Below are 22,222 nucleotides of genomic sequence, written 5' to 3'. Positions count from 1 at the left end.
CTACAGATAAAATCTGAGCTTTTTCCCCTTTGAAGAAGGCAGCCACCTGCCTCACACAGGCAGCTGAACATGGAACTGTACTGCAGGGATGTGCTCTAATAAAGTAAAAAAATTTGCTGCTGCACTGCATAAGGAGTGTTCTTGGGCAAATGCCATTAGTTTCTGCAGATGCTGAGGCCTCTGCTTTGTCTGGGTTTGTGGCCCTGTTAACTGTTGGTGACAAGCCTATGGATGTGACCTGGGGCAACAGACAGGGCTGTGCTCATGCCTGCCCTGGGGCAGTTCTGGGGCTGAGTTGGCCTCAGGAGAGCTGCTCAGCTGCAGCTAAGGCAGGTACAGAGGGGTTAGGGGGCCGGGGGACATCTGAGCTGTCAGAGAAGAGAGAGGAGGACAGGGCTTGAAGATAATACAGAGCCTGGAATACAGGACTGCGTTCAGAGCTGCTGACTCCCACCTTCCTCACCATGCTGCAGATGAGATTTCCTGTCAGGAAATGAAAGTTGCTCTTTGGATAAACGCTATGAATAAAACTTTCTTTCTGAAGTGCCTTGTTGTGTCCGTGACTGAGGAGCTGTTGGAGCATCTGTTCCTGTTGAGACATAGAATTCTTGAAGGGATATTGGTGGAAGTCTTTAATGGGACAATGCCAGATATTGTGCTCAGAGATTGAACTTCATATGTCTGAAGTCATCTGTGGGCCTGGTCCTTGGTGGTGGTTTTGAGGATATCTTGGGAGCACATGCAGGTGTTAAGGAGAGGGAAGGGCTGAGACAAGTGTCCCCATGGGAAAGATGGGGTAGCCTGACTGTGCTATATGCATTACTGGTTTTGGAGGCTGTTCCCCAGGTTATTGTGAACCATAGAATCATAGTAGTTTGGAAAAGGCCTTTAAGATCATTAAGCCCAATTGTAAACATAGCACTGCCAAAGTCACCACTCAACCATGTCCCTAAGTGGCACACTCACACATCTTTTTAAATCCCTCCAGGGATAGTGACTCCACCACTGTCCTGGGCAGCTGTGCCAGGGCTGGACAACCCTTTTGGTAGAGAAATTTTCCCTGATGTCCAACTGAAACCTCCCCTGGTGCAGCTTGAGGCCATTTCTTGTTACCAGGTAGAAGAGCCCACCTGGCTCCACCCTTCTGTCGGGGAGTTGTACAAAGCAGTTGTACAAAGAAGGTCCTCCCTGAGCCTCCTTTTCTCCAGGCTGGGCCCCTCCAGCTCCCTCAGATGCTTCTCACCAAACCTGTGCTCCAGACCCTTCCCCAGCTCCGTTCCCTTCTCTGGACATGCTCCAGTCCTTCAGTCTCATGAGGGTCACTTCCTTGTCATGAGGGTCCCAGCACTGAACCAAAGCTCCATCCCTCTGCATTGTTCCTCCCAAAGTGCTCGTCCTGTTGGGACCCTGAGAACTGGTCCTGTTTGACTGATCCTCACCTATGTGTATGTGTTATGTTAAAGGGAGGACACCTTTTTGTTGGGTATTTTGGTGATCAATGAACTTATATTAGCCCAGCCCGTTTTGGGGATGTGAGAACGGGAATTTGAAATGTGAGAGCCCACCAGCAGTCTCCTAAAAGATGAGTGGGACATCAGCTGAGAGCAACTTGTATGGTGCAGATGTGTCTTATCGCTTGCTCTTGGAATACATAACCTGTGGGCACAGTTCTTTTCTGCTTCTTAACACGTGCTATGCTTTCAGCTCTCTGGCTGTGGAGACCGTTGGTTTTGTGGGCCAGTCTAATTACAGCTCATTCCCACAAGATATGTTTTAATGTAATTCAGTCTTAGGTGGTGTTGGTGCTCTCTGTGATGAAGCTCCTTTGTGCAGCTGGAATAATCCTTGTCTAGCTCTCACTGTTTTGCAGTGCAAATCTGTGCAGTGCCTCAGGCTGGCTCTTTTTAAGATTTCAACAAGAACGGGTGTTGTTTTTAAGAAAGAGGTTACAGAAAAAGGCAAAATCTGATCTTTTACTTGTCCTTGTAAAAATTCAGTGAACCTCAGCACAGCATCAGCCTCTGAAAACAAACATTTGATTTTTAAAAGTTCTGTTTGTTGCTGTGCTCTATTCCCTTTGCACCTCTGTGAAGGAGGGCAGGAGCCTGACGCCATCACAGGGTTTGTCTTGCCTTAAATGGAGAAGTGTCTTTCTCTGAAACCTCGTCCTCGTTCTCCTGCTGAGCCTGAGACACGGAACGCCAGGTATTGCACAGGCATTGCACAGGTAAAAATTTCTCCCATCCCAAGTGTCTTGGCAGCCACCTTCCAGCCCCACTCCCATGGCAGCTCTTATCCTTCAGTCCTGTCCCTAGCCTGCCATTTCTTGGGAAGGGGTGGACATGGCCCTGAAGCCATGGGGCAGACCTGAGACTTCTCCTAGCATGGGTCTCCAGATGTTTCCTTCTGGCAGCCCCTTTCCAGCTCTGCTCTGCCTGCAGCTCCAGGCTGTTCTCAACCCTAGCTCTCTCTTTTTGGGGAAGCTCTAGGGAAGGCTGCTGAGCCATTTTCCAGACCAAAGGTTTCTCTAAGCCCCAGCCTCTGTAGAGGCCCCCACTTTGCCTTGGCAGCCCATAGCCATCCACGTTCCAGTTTTATTTCAAGACTTCCTCTGTCTGTCACTGTCACCCTGACCCTAATTTTGTAGCTGAACCTTTTGACAGTCGAAGTGCAGCTCTAGGCTTTGTCCCTCTCTCCACCCTAACCCTGGCTCTAGCTCTCATATTCCACAGAACAATCGGAAAGGCCCCACAGCCATTGCCTGGATGAAAACTGACCCAGCCCAGCTGTCCTGCCAGCCCCTGTTTGGATGTTGAAGTCCCAGCTCAGCTGTAAGTTCTGTCTTTCACTCAACCCTTTTATTTTTTGTGAAGAACTGGAGGGAAGACCCCTAAACCATGGCTCACACCAAAGCTTTCGCTCAGCCCAGGACTCTGAGCTGTTCTCACTTACCTTTGGCAGCCCTTTTCCAGTTTTGCTCCAGCACATGGGTCAGGCATTCTGCTTATTGTTTGCCTGTGGGCTGTAAAGAAGGGATGTAAGGAAGGGCCCCCAGCCATTTCTTGGCTAAAGGTGTCTCCCACATGGGTCTCTTGGCAGCCCTTCTCCCCAGGTGCGGTGTAGCCTTTCCTTTCAGTCTAGACCCTGGTCTTGGGAGCTGTTTTCCAGCTGAGCTCTAGGAGAAGCCTCTGAGCCATTTCCCAGCCTAGCCCCTTTGCCTTTTGGCAGTCTCTTTCCAGCCCCATATGAGCTCTATGCTTTTTCTGACCCTCACCCTGGTTTTCCAGCTGAGCCTTAGCCAAGTCCCCAAGCCTTTTTCCTGATGAAGGCTTTCTCCCAGGTGAGGCCTTGTGCAGCCCTTGCTTTGCTTGGGTGAGCCCTGCCTTGCCATGCTGCCTCTGCACCTCTGGGTTTTCTTTTTCTTAGCCATAGCCATGATTTTCCTGAGAAGCCATAGAGGAGTCTCCTACCAGTTACCTGGACCAGTGTTTTCCCCCAGCCCAGCACTCTTGGAAGCTGCCAGGTACTTTTGCATCCCCTTTGCAGCCCCGCTTGAGAACGCACACAGGATCACTCTTGAGGAGAAAAGACAACGCAGAAAGAATCATGTCTTACCGATACCACCTAAGGAGTCCTTCTGCTGTGCCTTTTGCAGCCAGACTTGTCTATCTCGTATTGGCCTTTTTAGCCACCAGCGCGCTTGTAGCAAGTGTGAGTAGAGCCCTTCCCAAATCTTCGTTCGCGAAGCCCGGCCATGATAATGTAGCCCTGCTCCAGCTGCTGCTCTGGATTTTATTTGTCTCAGCACTATCCCAACCCTAATCTCACGGCCAAGGTCATTCTTGAGGAATGTGTCTGCAAGCCCAGGTCTTTTAGCAGCCCCCACTTTCTTCTTGTGAGCCCTTTCTGGCCCCTCTCAAGCTATGGGTTTTGGCTTTCCTTCACCCTAGTCTTAATTTCACATCTGAAGCTCAGCCACGAGGCTTCTCCCAAGCCAGGTGTTGTGGCAGTTCCCACTGTGCTCCGGCAGTGCAGTTCCAGCCCCACTCCCTTGGCTGTCCTGTGCCTCTGGAGGGCCCGTTCCCCAGGCTTGCCCGTGACGCAGAACAGAGTTGTGGTTAGCTGGGGTTCCTTAAAATGTTATGTGCAAATTTCTGTTTTTTTTTTTTAAAGTCAGAAACCTGCTGTTTCAAAGTCAAACAGTCAGACAGGGACTGTGCAGTATGAACTTGTTTCCCTTTTCCCCTTCCTTCTTGTTTGCTCTCTGGGAATACTGAGCCGATGAAGGATATGGATGCTAGCACACACAGGCTGCTCCTTTTCCCAGTTTTGCATCCAGGCTTTGGATTTGGAGTCTGGTGTTGCTGCTAGCACGCAACCTTGGTGGGCATTATTTTTCTTGTGGAACAGCTGTCAACAGAAGTTGAGTTAGTAGTGCTTGTGCAACCTTCACTGAAGCATTTTCAGGTTTTCGAGTGTTTCCTTTAAGTATCTTCTTGAGTTGTGAGGTGGTATGGTTGAAATGCAGCCAAGGCCATGAGCACCTCAGACCTCAGGCTCCAGGAGAGGGGGAGAGGTGCTACTCTGAGAGGTGGGCAGCAGATGCTCCTGCTGCTGCCCAGGTGTGGAGGTACTACTGCCCTGGAGCTGCCGTAAAGGACTTCTTTATGGGCAGAGTCAGTTTTTCAGCTTGTAAAACAGTTTTGGGGCTCTTGAGTGGCTCTTAAAGGTAACTTGCACAGATTTGAAGGAAAAGGAGCCAACAGCAAGTTGCTAAGTGCCTGTGACAAGGGGTATGAGCTCCGATCCAGGCTGCCCCTTGGAGTGTGGGCAGCAGTGCCATGTGCCCCTTGCACTGGGGCTGGTCTGCACCCACTCCCTGCTGCTCTGTGAGGAGGGGTGGGAGATGTCAGGACTGGGCTTCTGGTGAAAAGTCTGCATCTTTTATATTTTCCTAGTGCAAAACTGCAGCCTCTGAATCTGGAAAATTGTTTCAAAAAAGCAAGTCTGAGGTTTAAACCCTCTTAGAAACCTTTTCCTTTTTTGGGATAAGCAGCATCTTGAAAGAGGGTAACAAACTGTGAGCCCTTCCTCCCACTGGGCTGGGTTTCTAGCACCCTGCCTCCCCTGACCCAACAGTGCTCCCAAAAAGCTGAAAATAGTTGGTACTTCCCATCCCTGGGGCAATTATTTGATCCTCTGCAGCTGATCTGAGCTATTCCCAGAACTAACAGCTGGCCCGGGCAGGCTCCTGGGTTGGGGGCTGTGCACCCCCAGAACCCAGGCTGGGTTCTGTAGCCCTCTCCAGTGAGCAGGGTTGTGGTCCTGTGCAGAATCACCTGTGCTGCAGTTCCCAACTGAACTGCATCTGTGAGCGAACTGCACACAGAGCTCGCTGTCATTGTCACACAAGGTGATGAGATGAGTATTAGAAATTATTTATTCTTCTGCAGTAGTTTTAAATACTGACAGTTTTGGATGCAGTGTTAGTGTCTCTCTGGGAGCTTTGTGCAGCTGGAGTGGATTCATCAGGATTTCCTTCTAGAAGCTCTTAGCCTGCAGGTGAGGAGGTGTGTGTTGCAGCAGGCATCTGCCCAGTCAGACTGAAGCAGCAAAACAATGAATGCTGCTTGCTGTGATTACAGACCACTAGCTATGCTCTATGTTAATTTAATTAATGTTAGAGAATATTGTTTGAAACGTTTTTGTCTTTAAAGTTTCAAAACCTGGCCAAAAATATACATATCTCATTAAATCAGGGGCTTTGAGAGTGCTGTGGGATATGTCTGAGGTTATCTGAGATCTGTTTGGTGGGCCAAGGGGGACCTTGAAGAGCTACTGTTTTCACCCCTTGCACAAGCTGCAGGCACACTAGCAGTGTAACTACTTTTGCAAACCATATACTAAAAATTCTTTGGTGTCCTGTGGCAGGTTGTCTTAGAGATTACCTGTTTCTAGCACTGTGACTTACGATGCCTGTTGGAGCCTTGCGCTCACAGGGGTGTTGCGGGGTCTCTCTGTGGGCCTCACATGCCACTGCAGGTGTGGCAGACACTGCAGGTGGGTGCCTGTGGGGACACGAGGGTGTGCTCGGAGGGTGCTGCACATGTGCCTGTCACCCAGCCTGCCATGGCCCGAGGGCTTCTCGTGTCTGGTGGTAACAGTGATATTTCAGATGTGTTCAGCTCTTCAGGTGAATGTGGGCTTGAGAAAAAAAAGTCTGCTGGTCAGCCTGATGCTGGGTAGTCAGACTCCCAGAGGGGCTGTGAAATGTTTCCCGGGCTACCCCTTGCTCTGGGCAGGCAAGGTGGCCAGGGATACGCTTCCAGAGGCTTGGTAAAAAGTCAGGGATACTTTCTCACTTGAGAGACAGCTCAGCACAAGGGAGAAAAAAGGCTGCAAGCTCTTCTTGATGAGACTGGGAACCTCCTCTGGGCAGTATACTCTAAAGTGAGGTATGGTGGATCCCAGCATCCCCCATCCTGGACAAACATCTGAGATCTGGAGAGGAGCTTTTCCTTAGGGACTGGCACAGACTCCTCTGAGCCTTCCCCAGCCTCCTGAATTTGCCCCATTTGCTCAGTCATGCCAGCCCTTGGAAGCATTGGGTGTGCTGTTGAACTGCTGATCACTGCAAGCAGAGTTCTGTCTTGGATTTTCCTGGAGGTTGAGTGCAGAAAGGAGAGTGCCATGTTATCTCCAGCTTCAGTCCTCTCTGATCTTTTTAGCCCCCTATATAGGATAGAAATATAGGTATAATCTAAAATAATAGGAAGACAGAAGCAAGGTAGGTGCAGAAAAGCAGGCTTCCTGTTCCAGCACTGGCCCTCACGGGAGCTTGGGGCAGAGCTGCGAGAGGAGGGTCTCTGAAGCACAGAGGAGCAGGGACACGCTGTGTGACATATGAACAGCCCCAACAGGAGCTTTGGTGTTAAATAGTGCCATAGCTTGGCTTTTGGAAGATGTCTGGGCAGAGGGAATGTGCACTCAGGCTGGAATGTCAGCTGGGCAGCGAATTTCAAGGGAACATGGTGGTTTAGAACAATGAAGGAAGGTGCAAGGAGAACTGCAGCCCATGTGGACTTGCCTGTCAGGGTATTGTCTGAGCACCTACTGCTTCATTTCTATGCTTCAGAGCTTTTTATGAGCCAGGAAGGATATGTTGCTTGTGTAGCTGTAAAATCCTTGCCTGGCATGTGTGAGACTCTGTTCGGGAGACTCACCATTTTGTTTGCAGAAGTGCACTCAGCTGTGGGGTGCTGAAAGGATCTGTGGGGCAACCGGGACAGTGATAGGAAGGTGCTGCAGGCAGCAGGGCAGAGTGGGACCCTGAGCTGGTGGGGCTACCTCTCTTGAGCAAGCAAGTCCTACAGGCCATGAGTCCTACCAAGATCCTGCGCTTGGGATATGCTGTTGTGCTTGGAGTTGAATCTCGCTACCTGGTATTTGGGTGCTGAATGCTTGGTACCTGCTCCTGCCACGTGCAGAAGGGTATACCAGCTGCTCCAGAACATCTCCTAGCTCAGCTTCATGTGAGTGCTCACGTTCTCCTGGGTGGCTCTCTGCGGGCCAGGTGCCGGAGTCTGATGGTGGTGTAGCACTGCACGTACAAACGGAATCCTTGGTGCTCTGTTTATGATGCCCAGCACATGCATCAGTCATGGGTTGTACTTGAGGGTGAGTGCACAAGTGTGCATTTTGTTTGCTCAGAGCTAGATTTTCAGCAGATGGTGTTGAGCAAGCAAGAAATTGGATGCTTTGGGGTAGAGACATGTTGTATGGTGGAAAGTCTGGAAAGGCGCTTTGGCTTTTGTGCCAGCATCCACCTCTCCTTCTGACGTGCAACAGGACGTAGGCAAAGGCGGTCTGTCTTTCCATCAGGTACGATCTTGAAAAGCATCCTCAGTGGGGGCCCATCTGTGATGTCTTTGTCCTGGACAGTCCCTGGGGCTGCTCATGGCTGTTCTGAAAGGCAGTGCTAACTCCCGAGTGCTGTGGCTCAAAATGTTGTGTTCCTGTGTCCCTGCTCACATGGATGAGTTAATGTGGTACATGGGTGCTGGGTGGCACACACCATCCAAGGCTCTGCGCTCCTGAGACTCCAGCTCAGATGCCACTGTGACTAAGCCAGGCCAAGAGGACTAGCTCACACATGCCTTTGGGTATATCCCTGTTACCACTTTAGGACTTTATTACTTTTCCTTCATTTGTTGACCTCCTCCCACAGACTAGGCAAGTGTGTTTCTCCAATGCCTGTTCAAAGTTCTCCTCAAACCCTGGAGATCTTTCTCTTTACAGGCTGATTAGTCAGAGCCACTGTGACTTTTCCGTGCCCTTGCTCTCAGCTCATTTTCAGCACCTCTTTTTCTCCTCCATCTGAAGATCATATTGAGAAGATCTTCTCCCATTTCTGAGGGAAAATGGAGGTGAACCACTCTGCAGGACGTGTCCTGACGGAGCTGCATGTACAAATGAGATCAAGGGTCGCTCCTCGCAGTGAGCTGTGGTTGCTGTCACAGATGCTCGAGGACGGATGTTGGGGCTGCGTGGCTGGAGCACTGTGTGTGTCCGCAGGATACTGGGAGCACATGACCCACGTGTTAGCAAGCCTCAGCCTCTGAACTGGGAAAATCAGAAGAGCCACTCTTGTGGAAATGATGGTAGAAGGAGAACACATGATCACTGCTTGGTCTTGGGTTGGTGTTTGCTCAGTTGTGGAATTTCTGATAATGTTTTTGGCTTCTGCACAGATGCTGCAACTCCTGGAGGAGCCCAGGCTGGAGTGACAGGAAATACTGGCATGATGTGGACTCGATCTGGTATAGGGATGGCTTCTGCTTTCAGAACAATAAAAATAAATCCAAGGGAGTAGGATAGTAACCTGATGTGCCTCAGATTGTGTAACCCTAAACATCATTGCTAGCAGCAGATGCTGTGCAGAGGCCGTGCCATAGCAAGTTGGGCTGCTCATGGAGAGGGACAAAACAGCGTTCAGCACTGCTCTGCTTGTCTCTTGAAATGCAACAATCCAGTTCCCAGTGCATGGTCAGCCTGCCAGCATGTGCCATGGTGGTGTGCTCGTGACATATGTGCAGTGCCTGGCACCGGGGGCTTGCCGAGGAGGCTGTACCACCACCTCATGAAGGAGGACTTGCCCTTGGCTGCTGACAGCGCTGGTACCTGCGTGGTGCAGGGTGTTACAGGCTGGCAGCGCAGGGGTGGGACGTGTGTCAATTAAAAAGCATAAAAAGGCATAAAAATTTGAGCACGGAGAATGAAAACTCCCCACTTGTAACAGTGGCAATAAAGCTGAATCTAGCAGCCTGGAGCGCTTGTGTGATGTGCTAGTGAGAACATGTTGATCTCCATATGAAAACCATAAGCTTATTTAGAAAATTGGGCTGTCTCATTTGAGATTAGAGTTTCTCTTATAATCTGCAAATACTTAATTAGCATGGAAATGGCTAGTTAAGTGGGGTTCTCAGTGCACATAAAACCACATTCCAGTGTGGTGGTACACCCTAGCAGGTGGTGTGCTTCTCTCTTCAGGATACTGGACAAGTTCCTGGCTCTTAGACCAGGCAGAATGATCTGGATGCAGCAGGCAAAAGCAGACGACAGCACTGGGCAAACATGAATGTGTCCCTTTCCTCCTGTCCAGCTTGTCCCCTAAGAAAGCGTGGAAAGAGCTGTTTGCTCCACAGGATTATGAACAGTACAATGTGTTAAATGCCCCAGGTTCCCTGGTGTCTGGAGTCACAGCTGGTCACAGTGACTCTGGCCCCTGCCAGCACAGAGCTTAATGGAGCCTTCCACAGGCCAGAATGGCATGTCATCCCGGGAGCTGGAGCAGGGCCCTGCGAGGCCCTGGGGTGCTGCCATCCTCTCCTGGCACCCTGTCTGCAGCCAGCTCTGAGTGTGGAGACCAGGGGCTCTCTCCTGACACTTGCGGGGACTTTGCAGGGCCTCTCCTTGGACTTGAATGACTTTGCACGTGGTTGGAGTGGGTATCTCAGTTAGAATCATTGAATCACTAAGTTTGGAAGAGACCTTTAAGATCAACTGTCCACCCAGCACTACCACTGTAACCACTAAACCACTTCACCCAGCACCAGATCCAGACGCCTCTTAAACACCTCCAGGGATGGTGACTCCACCACCTCCCTGGGCAACCTGTTCCAATGCCTGACCCTCTGTACAGTGAAAAATCTTTTTCTAATATCTAATCTGAACCTCCCCTGTCTCAGCCTATGGCCATTCCCTCTGGTCCTCTCACTGCCGGCACCGTAGGAGAGACCAGCCCTCACCTCATACAAGCTCTTGTCAGGGAGTTGCAGAGACCAGTGAGGTTCCCCTGAGCTTGCTCTTCTCGAGACTAAATAAACCCAGCTCCCTCCACCATTCCTCATAAGACATGTTCTCTAGATCCTTCACGAGCCTTCTTGCCCTGTGCTGGACACACTCCAGCACCTCAACATCCTTTTTAAAGTGAGGAGTCCACAACCGAACACAGTACTCGAGGTGCAGCCTCACCAGTGCCAAGCACAGGGGGATGATCACTTCCCTGGTCCTGCTGGCTGTGCTGTTATTGATACAGGCCAAGATGCCATTGACCACCTTGGCCACCTGGGCATACTGCTGGCTCATATTGAACTGGCTGTCAACCAGCATTCCCAAGTCCCTTTCTGCCCAACAGTTCTCAAGCACTCCTCCCCCAGCCTGTAGCACTGTTGTGGGGTTGCTGTGACCTGGCACAGTGACCTTGCCTTACTGAACCTCATGCAGCTGTCCTTAGCCCACTGATGGAGTGTGTCCAGGTCACTCTGTAGAGCCTTCCTACCCTCGAGCAGATCAAGCAGATCTTGAGGTTAAACTGTCTTCTCTGGATCTAACTGGATCTTCTCTGGATCCCAGCCTTGTTTTATCAAGACATACACATGCTGGCTTCAATGCTATGGAAAGACACAGTTGTAGGGTGAGTGTGATACTATTGTGTGCCTGTAATGAGAGGGCGGAGCATGCAGAAGACCTGTCTGCTGCCTTGGAACTGCTGCTGAGCATGGGACTGCCCTGCCATGGGGCTGGCCTGGCCCTGTCCTGGCTTGCTGTGCCAAGCAGCTGAGCTCTGACAGCGATGGGACATGACTGCCTATAATGCCTGGGTAGAGCATGGTATGTTCAAGGTGATGTACGTGGGAACAGACAGAAGAAGAAAGATGTATAGATGTTTCCTCCTGGCTCTTTGAGAGAGAGGAAAGTCTGCTCTGTTTCTGTCTATCTAATGCTAACTGTGACCTGAGCCAAGCGCTTTCGGGGCACAGTCTGTCCTGGGCTGTGGCCAGTGGTGAGGACTGCTTGACACTTCATTTCCAAGGGCCAGAGTGGCTCTTTTTGTGGCTGTGAGCAGCCCTTGCTGCTGAGAGAAGGAGGCACATAGCCTGGTAGCTGCCTCCTGCTGGTGTCAGAGCAGGCACTGTGCAGGGCACCCTCTGGGTTCACTTGTGTCTCCCACAGCTCATTCCTGGGTGTGAATCTGAGTAGAAACAAAGGTGTGTGCTGAGAAGTGACCATTCTGCTTCTGTCATGAAAAAACCTCCTCCTGTGCTCTGTTCTCCCATGTCCTTTCTTGAACCCGTGCCCTTGTCCCCTCTGGTCCGGATGCTCATTCAGAGCATGCCAGAGGGCTGGCCAAGAGCTCCTTCTCCCTTGCTTGTGCCAGTGCTGCCAGCCGTGCTTGGCTCGCACGGTGCCTGGGCTTCTGCCCTGCCTCTTGTAAACTCCTAAAGCCAGGGGTGGTCTGCAGCCTGCTGCACTCAGGGAATTGCCAAAGGCCTTCCCTGATACTGACTTTAACCTGGGAAAAGTTGTTCATGAGTCGTGTTGCACTCCCAGAGGAAAACAGATACTAGGAATGGGCGGGTAGGTTACCCTGCCCCAGCCTGGTCCAGAGGTGCCCTGGGAAGGAGAACGGCAGGCTGCAGGCAGAGGGCTGCTTTGGCAATGGGGTCCCAGCTCTCCTTCCTGGGCCACAAGAGCCCAGGAACATCCCTGCCCCACACAGCCGATCCTGGGAGCACTGGACCTGCAGCATCACCCAGCTGCCTGCTCGCTGTCCCGGTGCAGAACCTGTGCCTGGCCTGATGCTGCTGGTGACAAGGCTCATGAAGCAAGGCTAAAGCTCGGTCCCTTGAGCAGCTGGCTCGCAGTGCTGACTGCCCTTCCCTGCCTGCAGCCATGTGTCCCCTGCTTGAGATCCTGCCCTAGCTGGAGCACTGGGGCCCTGGGAACCGGTGAGGTGGTGCCGGAACAGCAGCTGATGGGAGCAGAGGCCAGGACTGCAGGACAGCCACTAGGGCTGATGGCAGCAGGGCCCTGCAGCTCTTGCTGGGCTCTGGAGGTAACAGAGTTGGGCCACTTGCTCACTGCAGCACCAAGTGTCTTGGTATCCTTCAGCCCTCTTTGGGCAGCTGCAGCTGCCTGTGCTAACACTGTACAGGAGGGACCTGGGCCACTGAATGCGTGTGATCCACAAGTCCTGAAACCCCAGAGCTGAGTGATAGGCCTCTTGTAGGCCACACAACGAGAGACTTCCAGGCTGGGCTAGCCCCATGCTGAGGAACTTGTAGCAAGGTATTTATCTTGACTTTAGCTTGCTGGAAGTTTTGCTGCCATACAGACAATGTATGAGCTTTTCTCCTTCCCTGGTGTTTCATGGGTCTTGATGAAACCTCTGGTGTGCTCCATGTGGAACCCTCACTCTGCTGGGATGGGATCAAAGGGCCACAGGTGCCCTCTCTGGGCTCACTTTGGCCTTGCCCCGGGCATTGGAGGTGGACAGAGCTGCACTGGTGAGATGCAGCAGTTTGTGGAGGGGTGTGGTTGGATGTACCAATGTCCTGCTCTACTGCCTTGGGAGAATCCTGTGCTGCTGGATCCCATCCTGGTGCTATCCCCACAGCTGTGTCAGCTGGAGACATGCACAGGCATCATAATGCCAGGTGCCAGGGCTCAGCCTGCAGCCTGGAAGTTGACTGGATGGTGTGAGCTCTGTTCTGGGGCTGGCCTGCAGAAACCCTCAGTGTCTGCCAAGGGGTGATCCAGGCACTTAGTTAAAAATGTCAAGGAGCGAATCTTTGGGGCAAGGAAGTAGTGGGGAGAGCTCTCTGAGCACAGAAGGGACACCATGCCTTTACAGGGCTCTAAGGGACCTCACAGTTTTTTGATGATGGAAAGAACAGAAGAAAATTGACTGAGCTCTGGAACAGGCTCCCCAAGGAAGTGGTCATGGCACCAAGTTTGTCTGAGTTCAAGAAACATTTGGACAACACTCTCAGGCACATGGTGTTGTTCTCGGGGTGTCCTGCACAGGGCCAGGAGTTGGACTCGATGATCCTGATGGGTCCCTTCCAACTCAGCATATTCTATAATTCTAAAATCTGTGAGTGAAGGGCTGGGAAGCAGAGCCAGGGCAAGAGCAACTCCTGTCCTGGTAGGTGGGAGGGACTGGATGGGCCCTGGCAAGCCCTACTGGGTACCAGCTGGGGCTGGTGGGGTAAGACCGGTGCACTTGAGTGCTGCTGGCAAGGAGGGGTAAGCTGAGCACCTTGGAGCCTCCTGCAGCACAGAAGCCACCGTGAAAGACAAACCAAACCCAGGTCTCCAACACTTCTGGCTGCAGGCACACCCTTGGGATGGGACTGCTCTCTGCTGGAGCCCAGCAGGATTGTTCTGAGCTGCTGTGGCCACTGGGTCTGAAATCTCTGCCTCCTTTCTGGAGGGCACCTCTGCTGCAGCTGCATGTCTTCCAACCCTGTGTCCTCTGGGCCCTCCTGGGGCACATTTGGAGCAGTACAGCATGACAGGCTTAGTCATGAGAAAGAAGTCCTGTTCATCCTGTCCACAGATACCATCAAACTCCTCCCTGCTCAGGTAGTGGCACTGGGTGCTTTGCCTTGCTCCCACCAAGCCTGACTTAGAAATGGGCCATGCTGGCCTGGCCCATACCATGTAGCCAGGATCAGAGTTGCCTCTTCTCCTTGGTGTGGTGGGCGTGTGCCATGGACCAGCATCCGCACGCAGAATCAGTCCCCTCACGCTGGCCTAAGCACTGCCCAGCTGTAGGGCCTGTTGGGTTTTGGTAAGGTTTGAGCCTAGCAGGGTGCTCCTGCTGGGGAGGGGAGACATGATGGGGGGTCTCTGGGGCCGGCCTGTGAGCTGGAGGTGGTGGGAGCTGTGCCCTCGTGCCCAGTGAGTCTGACAGCTCATGGCTTGTGGAGTGGGGTTTGCATGGTACAGGAGGGAAAGGAGAGGCAGGTGTTTGTGAGATTTGTGTCTAAAACACTTGTCAAATACTTCAGAGCTCCTTGGCACCCGTTGCTGGCACTGTGGGGCAGACAACTGCTGAGGGTCAGCTGCCCAGAAAGCATCTACTGCTGACAGCTCTGTTGTGTGTGCTGTGGCTGAGGCTGCTGTGGGACGGGCATGGGACTGTGACCTCAGCCTTCCCCCTTGACTGCCACAGCATGTTCATCCTGGGGAGCTGTAGTCCCATCCATCCAGAATTGGTTTTGTTTCCAATGCTGGCCCTGCGTGTGGTGGGGCTGCTCTTGGCCTCCCTACTGCCACGGCACCGTCAGGAGGAAGGCAGAGAGCCCAGCTTTCTTGTGACTCTGGCAGTGTCCAACCTATGCCCAGTCCCCGGAGGACTCAGGCCTGGGCAGGTGAGTGTCTGCTCACCAACCAGTCTGGTCCTCAGTGTGCGTGACAGCCCGTGGAGGGTGTGCTGGGTGCTGTGTCTCTGCATTTGGGCAGAGCTGCTCCAACCATGCCTGCAGGAAGCTGTAGCCATCGTGGAGAGATGAGCTAAAATGTGCTGCTGGCCAAGCTGGACCACAGCCACCAGTTGCAGGAGCCCTTAGGGAACAGTCTTTTTGTCCCAGAGAGCTGTCGGTGTGCTGCATTGCCACAGACCCCTCATTGGTCCCCTCCTCCAGAGGGGGACAGTGTGGGGACCTGGTCATACAGGCCTCTGGCACTAAGGTGCTGCTGAGAGCTGGGCTTGAAACTGCATCCCCTCTGGCCAGGCCTGTTATGGGGGAGTTGTTTGGGAGTCACCCCTGCCTGCAACCCATCTGCTCCTGTGGGCTGTGATGTGGGTGCTCACACAGTGTCCTCCAGTGCTGCAGGGGCACAGGCCTGAGGACACAGCCAGCCCCAGTGCTGCGCTAGGGCTGCTGCAGCTAGTGGGGAGATGCTGTCTGCCAGCATTTCTCTTGCCCTCCTTGCTTGCCCCATCCTTATCCCCATAGCAGCGCTTCCCTGGTCGTGGTCACAGGGCCTGCAGCCTGCCTCGAGCCCCTGCATCCTCTTTGTGTCTCCTTCTACTGTTATTGCTGCTTGGCAGAGTGCTTTGTTTATTTACTGTGTCCCCCTGCTGCTGCAGAGTTTTCAGCATCCAATAAGTCTCTCAGTGGGGCCTGGGATGTATCTGGGGCTCTGGGGAGTTGGAATGTGTTCTCTGCTAGCCCTGGGTGCTCCACTTCTTGCTGAGACTGTGACTGCCAGGTTGGTCTTGCCCAGTGGGTTTCAGGTAGCACCGAGCTGTGGAGAGATCTGTGGTTGGGCTCCATCTGATCTGTGGCTCAGCAGAGCAGATGTCCCTGAGAGTGTTTCACTCTGGCAGCTTTGTTGCTCTGGGCAGCACTGGGGTCGGCTCGGCCTCCTGGAGGGGTGAGTGGAAGGATGGAGTGCCTCAGGTTCACCAGTCTCGTCATTGTGAATTTTTTTTTGTGTTGTGTCTTGCAGAAATAACATTCATCCCAGATTTGATGATAATGAAAATACAGAAAAAAGAAAAGCAGGTTTGTGACCCTCTCTCCTTCTCCCAACTTAGCTGGCAAGGCTGAGGACCATGTCCTGTGTGCTGTGTGGGAATTGTTGCAGTGGATGGGTGGTGGGAAGGAGGCCAGGGTGGGGGAAGGTTCTTGCATTTCCAGACAAGGTTGCAACTCAGCCCCTTGAGATTTCATCTGAGCTGCAACCCAGAACGGGCCATTGATCAAGATGGGTTTTGTCTTCAATAGTGGAAGTGTTTTTGATTTGGTGCTGTCCCCAGTGAAGGAGCAGCCCTTCTTTTGCCTCAAAGCCCATAGTATTGGTTCTTGGTGGTATCTTATTACAAAAACCACACATTTGCTGTGATTACAGTTACTAACATGATACCAAAGGACTAACACCAGCTGGGAGGTTGGGAAAGATCATGCCTCGGACCTGTGTGAGCTTGGCCGGGGAATCTTCTTCCTTTACTCAGAAAAAATTCCATCCCACCAAGCTGCCATTTCTGAATTGCCGCATCAGATCTTAACAACCTGCTGCTCCCAGAGGAGATTTATGAGCCAGTAGTCTCTGTATTAACCATGTGCAGGGGAAGAGCCTGACCGTCAGCGCTCTGCTGAGGGGAAAGGACCTGTTACATGTGTGGAACCTCACTCTACCTGCAGGGCTGAAATATTGCTGGAGGTATAAAACAAACTGGTCTGCCCAGAGCTAATTTGTGTCTGTGCTGCTTTTAATGGGAAACCATTAAATTGAACACAGAGCTAAGGGATAAATCTCTTTGAGAGCATGAGCCGGTACCATTTCTAACCAGCTCTGAAAGCAGCGTGTGCTGCGCAGGGCACTCCAGATTACACCACCATGGCAGGGTGATGGGAGGAGGAAGGGAGGAGGAAGGGTTTGGAAGAGGTGAGTGTGCTGTTCTGGGTTTGCAGCAAAGCAACTACTGTGGATATTGGAAGGTGTGTGTGGACAGACCACCAGTACTGTGGGAAGTAGTGAGTTTATCAATGTGTCCTAAAGATGCTGTGAAAAAGCAGAGCCAGCTTCAAGGTGAGGAGGAGAAGGGGAGTGGCAGGTCTTACATACCAGCACGGCTGGATCACTCCTGATGGGGCAGGGCAAGGCCTGGAGGAGAGTGAGGTGCTTTAGGGGATGGGTCTGTGATCTCCCTGCTCTGGTAGCGAAGCCCAGGTAAGAAGTCCACACCACTCATTGGGCTAATAATAGCAGGTTTGACTGCTGTGGAAATGTGATTGCTGAGATGATGTGGGTTTTAAGCACAGCAGAACCACCTTCCACCAGCATTTGGAGATTCTAGAGGGCTCAACTGCTGAATTGTTTTGTGTAACTGAAGATAAAATCTGCGAGGGAGATAAAGACATGCCACTGTGAGCAGGGAGGGGTAGAAGTCCAGCTGCTCATCTCTTGAGCTCTTGAAGACGGCAGCAGTGTAGAACAATCCTTGCAGCATGTCACGGGGTGGGCTGCAGTGTTCCCAAGTTCAGTGTTTGGAAGAAAGCCCGGCCAAGCAGGGCTCCTGGGGGCACTGCGGGTTTCTGGTTGCAGTGGTGAAGGGCTCCCTATCATGCTCAGCAGAGTGGCATTGAGGGCAGAACTAGCAAGAGGTGCCATTCCACATCACTCTGGACACCTGAACCCAGGAGCTCCCATACCTTGTAAACAGACTTCTCATGGCACCAAGGAGGCTGTTGCCTTCCATTCAGCAGTCTCCGGAGAAAATGAGATGCATCAAGGGTCAAGCTCTCAAGGGTCATGCGTTTCCATGTGTGTCTCCCTGCCAGCCTCTCACCTGCGGAAGCTCCATGTTGATTGTCATGTAGATGTAGGTTCAAGCCCATGGGTGAAAAGGCTGGCAAAATGCTGGCACCCATCATATTGCTGAGGGATGGCAGGAGAGCTGCCAGCTGCCTTTGGGAACAAGTAATGCATGTCCTCTCTTGCTTTGCCAAGCCCTTGGCTGCCCTAGGCCAATGCCTTGTCATGCCATGTCCACTGCCAGTGGATTGGGAAACCTGGGCTGGAGAGCTTGGCTGTCTGGGAAGGAGCCCCTCTCTGTGCCCCCTTGGTGTCCCCCGCAGCAGTGCCACTCTGCCTGCACAGAGTTCCTGGGCACCGCCAGCTGGTGCACCGTCTGAGGGGCTGTTGCTAGCACAGGCGGGATCTGTGTTTGCGTGACTCTTCTTCCTTAGTAGGCATGAAAATCTGGTGGATTTGTCACCAAGCTGTGACTAACTTGTGAAACCTGTCACTTGCCTCATGACTTAGGAGTTTTTGTGGCAGGGTGCCTTGTCTGCTGGCAGAGGTGGGACAGGGGTGCCTGGTTACCCCCAAGAGCAATGACAAGCAATGGATTCCTCGGAGGGCTCAGCAAAACCATCATTCCCTGGGCTGCCTCTCCTGTCTGTGTCCTGGTTGTCCCTGGGCACTGAAAGGTCTTGTATTCCTTATTTCTGTCAAGCTCTGACTTGCTGAATAACCTGAGAAATATGGAAATAAAATAAATGCAGTTATCCTACAGTGCCTGTAAATCTCCTTATTCTACAGTCATGGAAATGCTCCCATCCTGCATGGACTGTGAGAGCTGAACAGCATAGCTTGCCTCTTGGAAATGGAGAGATTGAAAGCCCTGTGACCCCTTAGCTCCTGCCTTCTTCTGGAGAGCTCTTCTGGCTCTTCAGCCTGGGCTTGGAGGTGGTGGGAATCCCCTGGCGGTCTGTGGCCAGCAGTGTGGGAATGCAGTGGGGAACAGCCCAGGGCTGCAGGCACTGTGTGGCTGCTGGGCAGCCCTTCCAGCAGGGAGGCCTGTGGGAGGATCTATGGGAGCTCTGCTTGCCTTTGCTTCAAGCACTCACTGCATAAAATGAAGGATTTTCCTAAATTTTATGGGTCTGTTTAAGCAAAAGGTGAGCTTTGCTTGCTGCAAATGCTGCTGAGGGTTGTTACTGGAGCTCCTTGGGATAGGAGCAGGGTCCTGAGCAGTGAGAGGCAGTGCAAGGAGACAGGAGCCATCCGAGCCTAAGGGCACTTGTGAATCTGTCCCAGGTGTGTCTATGGGCTGCTGGTCCATACTGAGCTTCTTTTTGTCACAATGAGACTGTCAGGTGCGATGACCTTTGGAGCTGGGTGCATGGAAGAGTTTTGGGCACCTGCTCTGTAAGGATAAAGGGCAGGTGGAGCAGTGAGCTGCCAGGATGCTCTTTTCCTGCACCCAGGAGCATTGGACCTGGTCCTCCCCCATGGTCCAAAGGCTGCACAGGCTTTCTTCCCATGCTCTTTCCTTGACTTCCTTCCCACTCTGACAGAGAGGACTGAGCAGGGAGGACAGCCTGGACAGCCCAGGGCAGCAGTGTTGTCCTCTGCCCCACCTGTGCCATGTTCCAGTGCAGTGGAAACACATGTCCCATTGCCAGGGCTGTCCTGGTCACAAGACGGAGCTTCCTGGCCGTAGTTGTTGAAGGCTGCATCATGGAGAAGTGTCTCGGGAACAGAGCCAGGCCCCACCTCCGTCATGCACATCCCATGGTGACTGCAGTGCCTGCTCAGAGACATGATGGAAGGTGGCACTTGTGTATTTTTAGCTTCTGCTGCATTGCATTAAGAGCTGGAAACAAGGGGTGCGGACATCCAGCAACAAGAACGCAACAGCCCGTGCTGTGCATACCACTGGTGGGGATGGCAGCGGGTGCAGAGGTTGGCTCTGCCAAAACCCTCTGTGAAAGAAGCTGCCTGTTCTGCTCCCGTCGGGCTCTGCAGCCAGCTGTGCAGAGCAACTGGGCTGGGGGCAGGCAGCATGACCATCTCAGGGAGGCAGAGCTGTGTCACGGTGCCCATCCTGGGCTGCGGGTGCAGTGGCAGCCTGGATGGTGGCTTTGGTCAGTGCTGTGGGGGGAAGCCAAGCAGCAGGGGTGCTGGGCCGTGCCTGGGCATCAATCTCTGCCTAAAGAGCATGGAAACCTTTGATGGCCTCTGCAGTCAGGGTCCCTGTGGACACTCCATGTACAGAACAAATCTCTTTGGGGTTTAAGCCATGCCCTAGACCCAAATGCAGGGCTTCTTTGGGGCTCTCCTGGTGGACTGTAGAAAAGCCTGGCCAAGCCTGCAGCAAATGGGGTTTGAATGGTCCTGGCATTTGGATGCAAGGTGGCATGTGGCATGGCCACTGCTGCTGGCTGTGGTCACACTACCCAGCAAGAGTCTGTTGTGTGGATGTTCTCTTGAGCCTAGTAGCCAGGGCAGCTGGTTCTGTTTTTGGCTATAACCATGAGAAGTTCTCAGCTGTGGCCTCCTTGCTGGATGGAGCTGCCATTCAGGTCCCGAGGCTGTGGCAGAGCTTTGCTCTGCTGGGAACACTGTGCTCTTGGAGGGGAAAGTCTGCAGGATGGGCAGTGGGGTGGACATGAAGCTGTTGGTCCTTTCCTCTTCCTGCACCCAAAGGCGTGCAGTACTGCAGGGTTTGGATATGGATCAGGAGTGATGCTGGCTGGTGAAGAGGTTCCAACATCCAGCAGTGCTGATCCAACATCCGCTTCATCCCTGTCATATGTCCCGACTTCTGCCACGTGGGTCCAGGGGAGCGAACCTCTGCTCCTGTCTCTCCCAAATATCCCATGGCAAGTGCATAACGTGTGTAATCAGTGCCACCTTTATGGGGCAGCAGATGTTGCTAGGCTGACTGACCATGGGCTGGGAACCCAGGAGCTTTGGAGTCAGGGTCTCGCAAGCCATGGAGGGAACAGGGCTCTGGATGTGTGATGATTCCATCCTGGGCTGGACAAAAGGTGCAGAATCTTTTGCCCCATCCAGCCAAGCCTGACCTCTTCTGCTGTACCTCTCCCGCTGTACCTCTCCCAGGTGCTTGGGCCCAGTTTTCTCTTGTCTTCACCCAAAGCTATCTGCTGCTCTCCAGTCTCACTTGCTTCTTAGGACTCTCATCACGTAACATCCTAGTGTCATCCTGCCCCCTGTCCCTAACTGCACTGTCCTGCCCCCAGTTCCCTCCTTCTTCCCCATCCCCCTTCTCTTTGCAGTTTCCTCTTCTCTGCTCTTCCCTTTGCAGGTATGTGGCGCAGGCAGGTGAGGGAGAAGGCGAGGGTTTCACACTCGGCTCAAGACCGCAGGCAGTCCCACTGGCCTGAGCTGGTCCTTGCCCTGAGCAGGTATGGGGTAACACTGCTGAGCTTCACTGCTCCTGAGCTCTTGCACATGTGCCAAGTAGAGTTTGTAAACAGTCCCTTTACATCCCTGTGAGCCCAACTTTGCTGGAGGGCTCGGAGAGGGTCAGGGGTGCTGTGTGACCCTCATGGGCTGGGGTGGCTGGTACATCTCGCAGGCTCAGCAGTTTGGGAGAGAGGAGGGAGCCCTTCGAGGACCTGAGGTAGGAGCAGCTTTGCCTCCCATCTCCTAGTGGTGTTTTCCCCCCACCCCTGAATAAAAACTCAGGAATCAAATTGAGACTATAAATGAAACAAATTTCAAGTTAAAGAAAGCACACTATTAAGGCCCACCCTGACCCTGGCTTTGCCATAGAATGGATTGTGCAATTATAAGTGCTCTCTGTTAGCCTCCATGGCTCTCAGGGGAAGTTTCAAACATTTTTGCTCTGATCTTCTCTTTGACACTAGTTAGACACATGGGACAAGACTTGGTGCTGCAACGGATGCTGAGGGACTGTATGAAATGTAATTTATAGAAGATTCCTCTGTGAATAAAAAAACTTACAAACATTACAATAAAGTGTACTATGGAAACATGAAATCATTACAATCATCACCAAAAAAATGCCACTTGAGAGACAGTGCAAAGGTAGGGTTCTAAGGATAAAAAGTGTTCTGAGGAAGCGGAGGCTGCTTGTATTGACTGCAAGACGTTTAGAGATGGGCATCACCTGCCAAAACCTGGAAGTCATGACCTTTACTTCTCCCCCACTGCAAAATACCCCAGAAGCAACAAAGCGGTGTGCTTAGGTAGGCATGTAGAAGGGGCAGTTGAATGGAAAATGATGTTTCTCTTCAGTTAAAAAAAAATTGTAGTAACTAAAAGGAGACAAACTCTGTGAATTTAAAAGTAAACCTGTAGCAAGGCAGGACTACATATATTTTTAGGAACCACTAAGGACACAGAATCTAATAACAAATCTTTTTCCAACCATCTCAGGACTAAAAAGCCTTTAAGAGGAGTCACAGGGTTAAATAAGGCGTTGAATGAGGGCTTGTGGAAATGCAGCCCTGGCAGAACAGCTCAGTCAGGAAGGCTCCCTACCCAGAACCATCCCTGATACCAGAGGCATCAAAGAGTTACCTTTAAATTAAAGGGTTTGATAAAGACATTTTTGAGCAAAGTAACGCAAGCCACCTGCTTTGATGGT

The 22,222-nt window shown here is 52.3% G+C and overlaps 1 protein-coding gene across 17 annotated transcripts in view; it reads left to right on the top strand.

Annotated features, from left to right (window-relative positions):
- CHD6 (chromodomain helicase DNA binding protein 6) overlaps positions 1-22,222 on the top strand; it is an 88,667-nt gene that overhangs the window by 16,189 nt on the left and 50,256 nt on the right. For 12 of the 17 annotated variants that reach the window (XR_004359984.1, XM_032704648.1, XM_032704640.1 and 9 more), the window contains exons 2-3: positions 15,805-15,860; positions 16,424-16,518. The exons of 1 other annotated variant lie outside the window; for it this stretch is intronic. Coding sequence is in view for 15 of the 16 variants with exons in the window: in XM_032704648.1 (XP_032560539.1) it covers positions 15,805-15,860; positions 16,424-16,518 (151 nt within the window). In the remaining variant the exon portion in view is untranslated. The remainder of the gene's footprint in view (positions 1-15,804; positions 15,861-16,423; positions 16,519-22,222) is intronic. 4 more of the 17 variants (XM_032704645.1, XM_032704646.1, XM_032704647.1 and 1 more) reach the window with 1 other exon arrangement.

The sequence above is a fragment of the Chiroxiphia lanceolata genome, chromosome 17 (assembly GCF_009829145.1).
Source record: "Chiroxiphia lanceolata isolate bChiLan1 chromosome 17, bChiLan1.pri, whole genome shotgun sequence".
In the NCBI taxonomy this organism is placed as follows: domain Eukaryota; kingdom Metazoa; phylum Chordata; class Aves; order Passeriformes; family Pipridae; genus Chiroxiphia; species Chiroxiphia lanceolata.
Note: the sequence above shows the minus strand (reverse complement) of the source record. Positions and strands in the feature narration are given on the sequence as shown.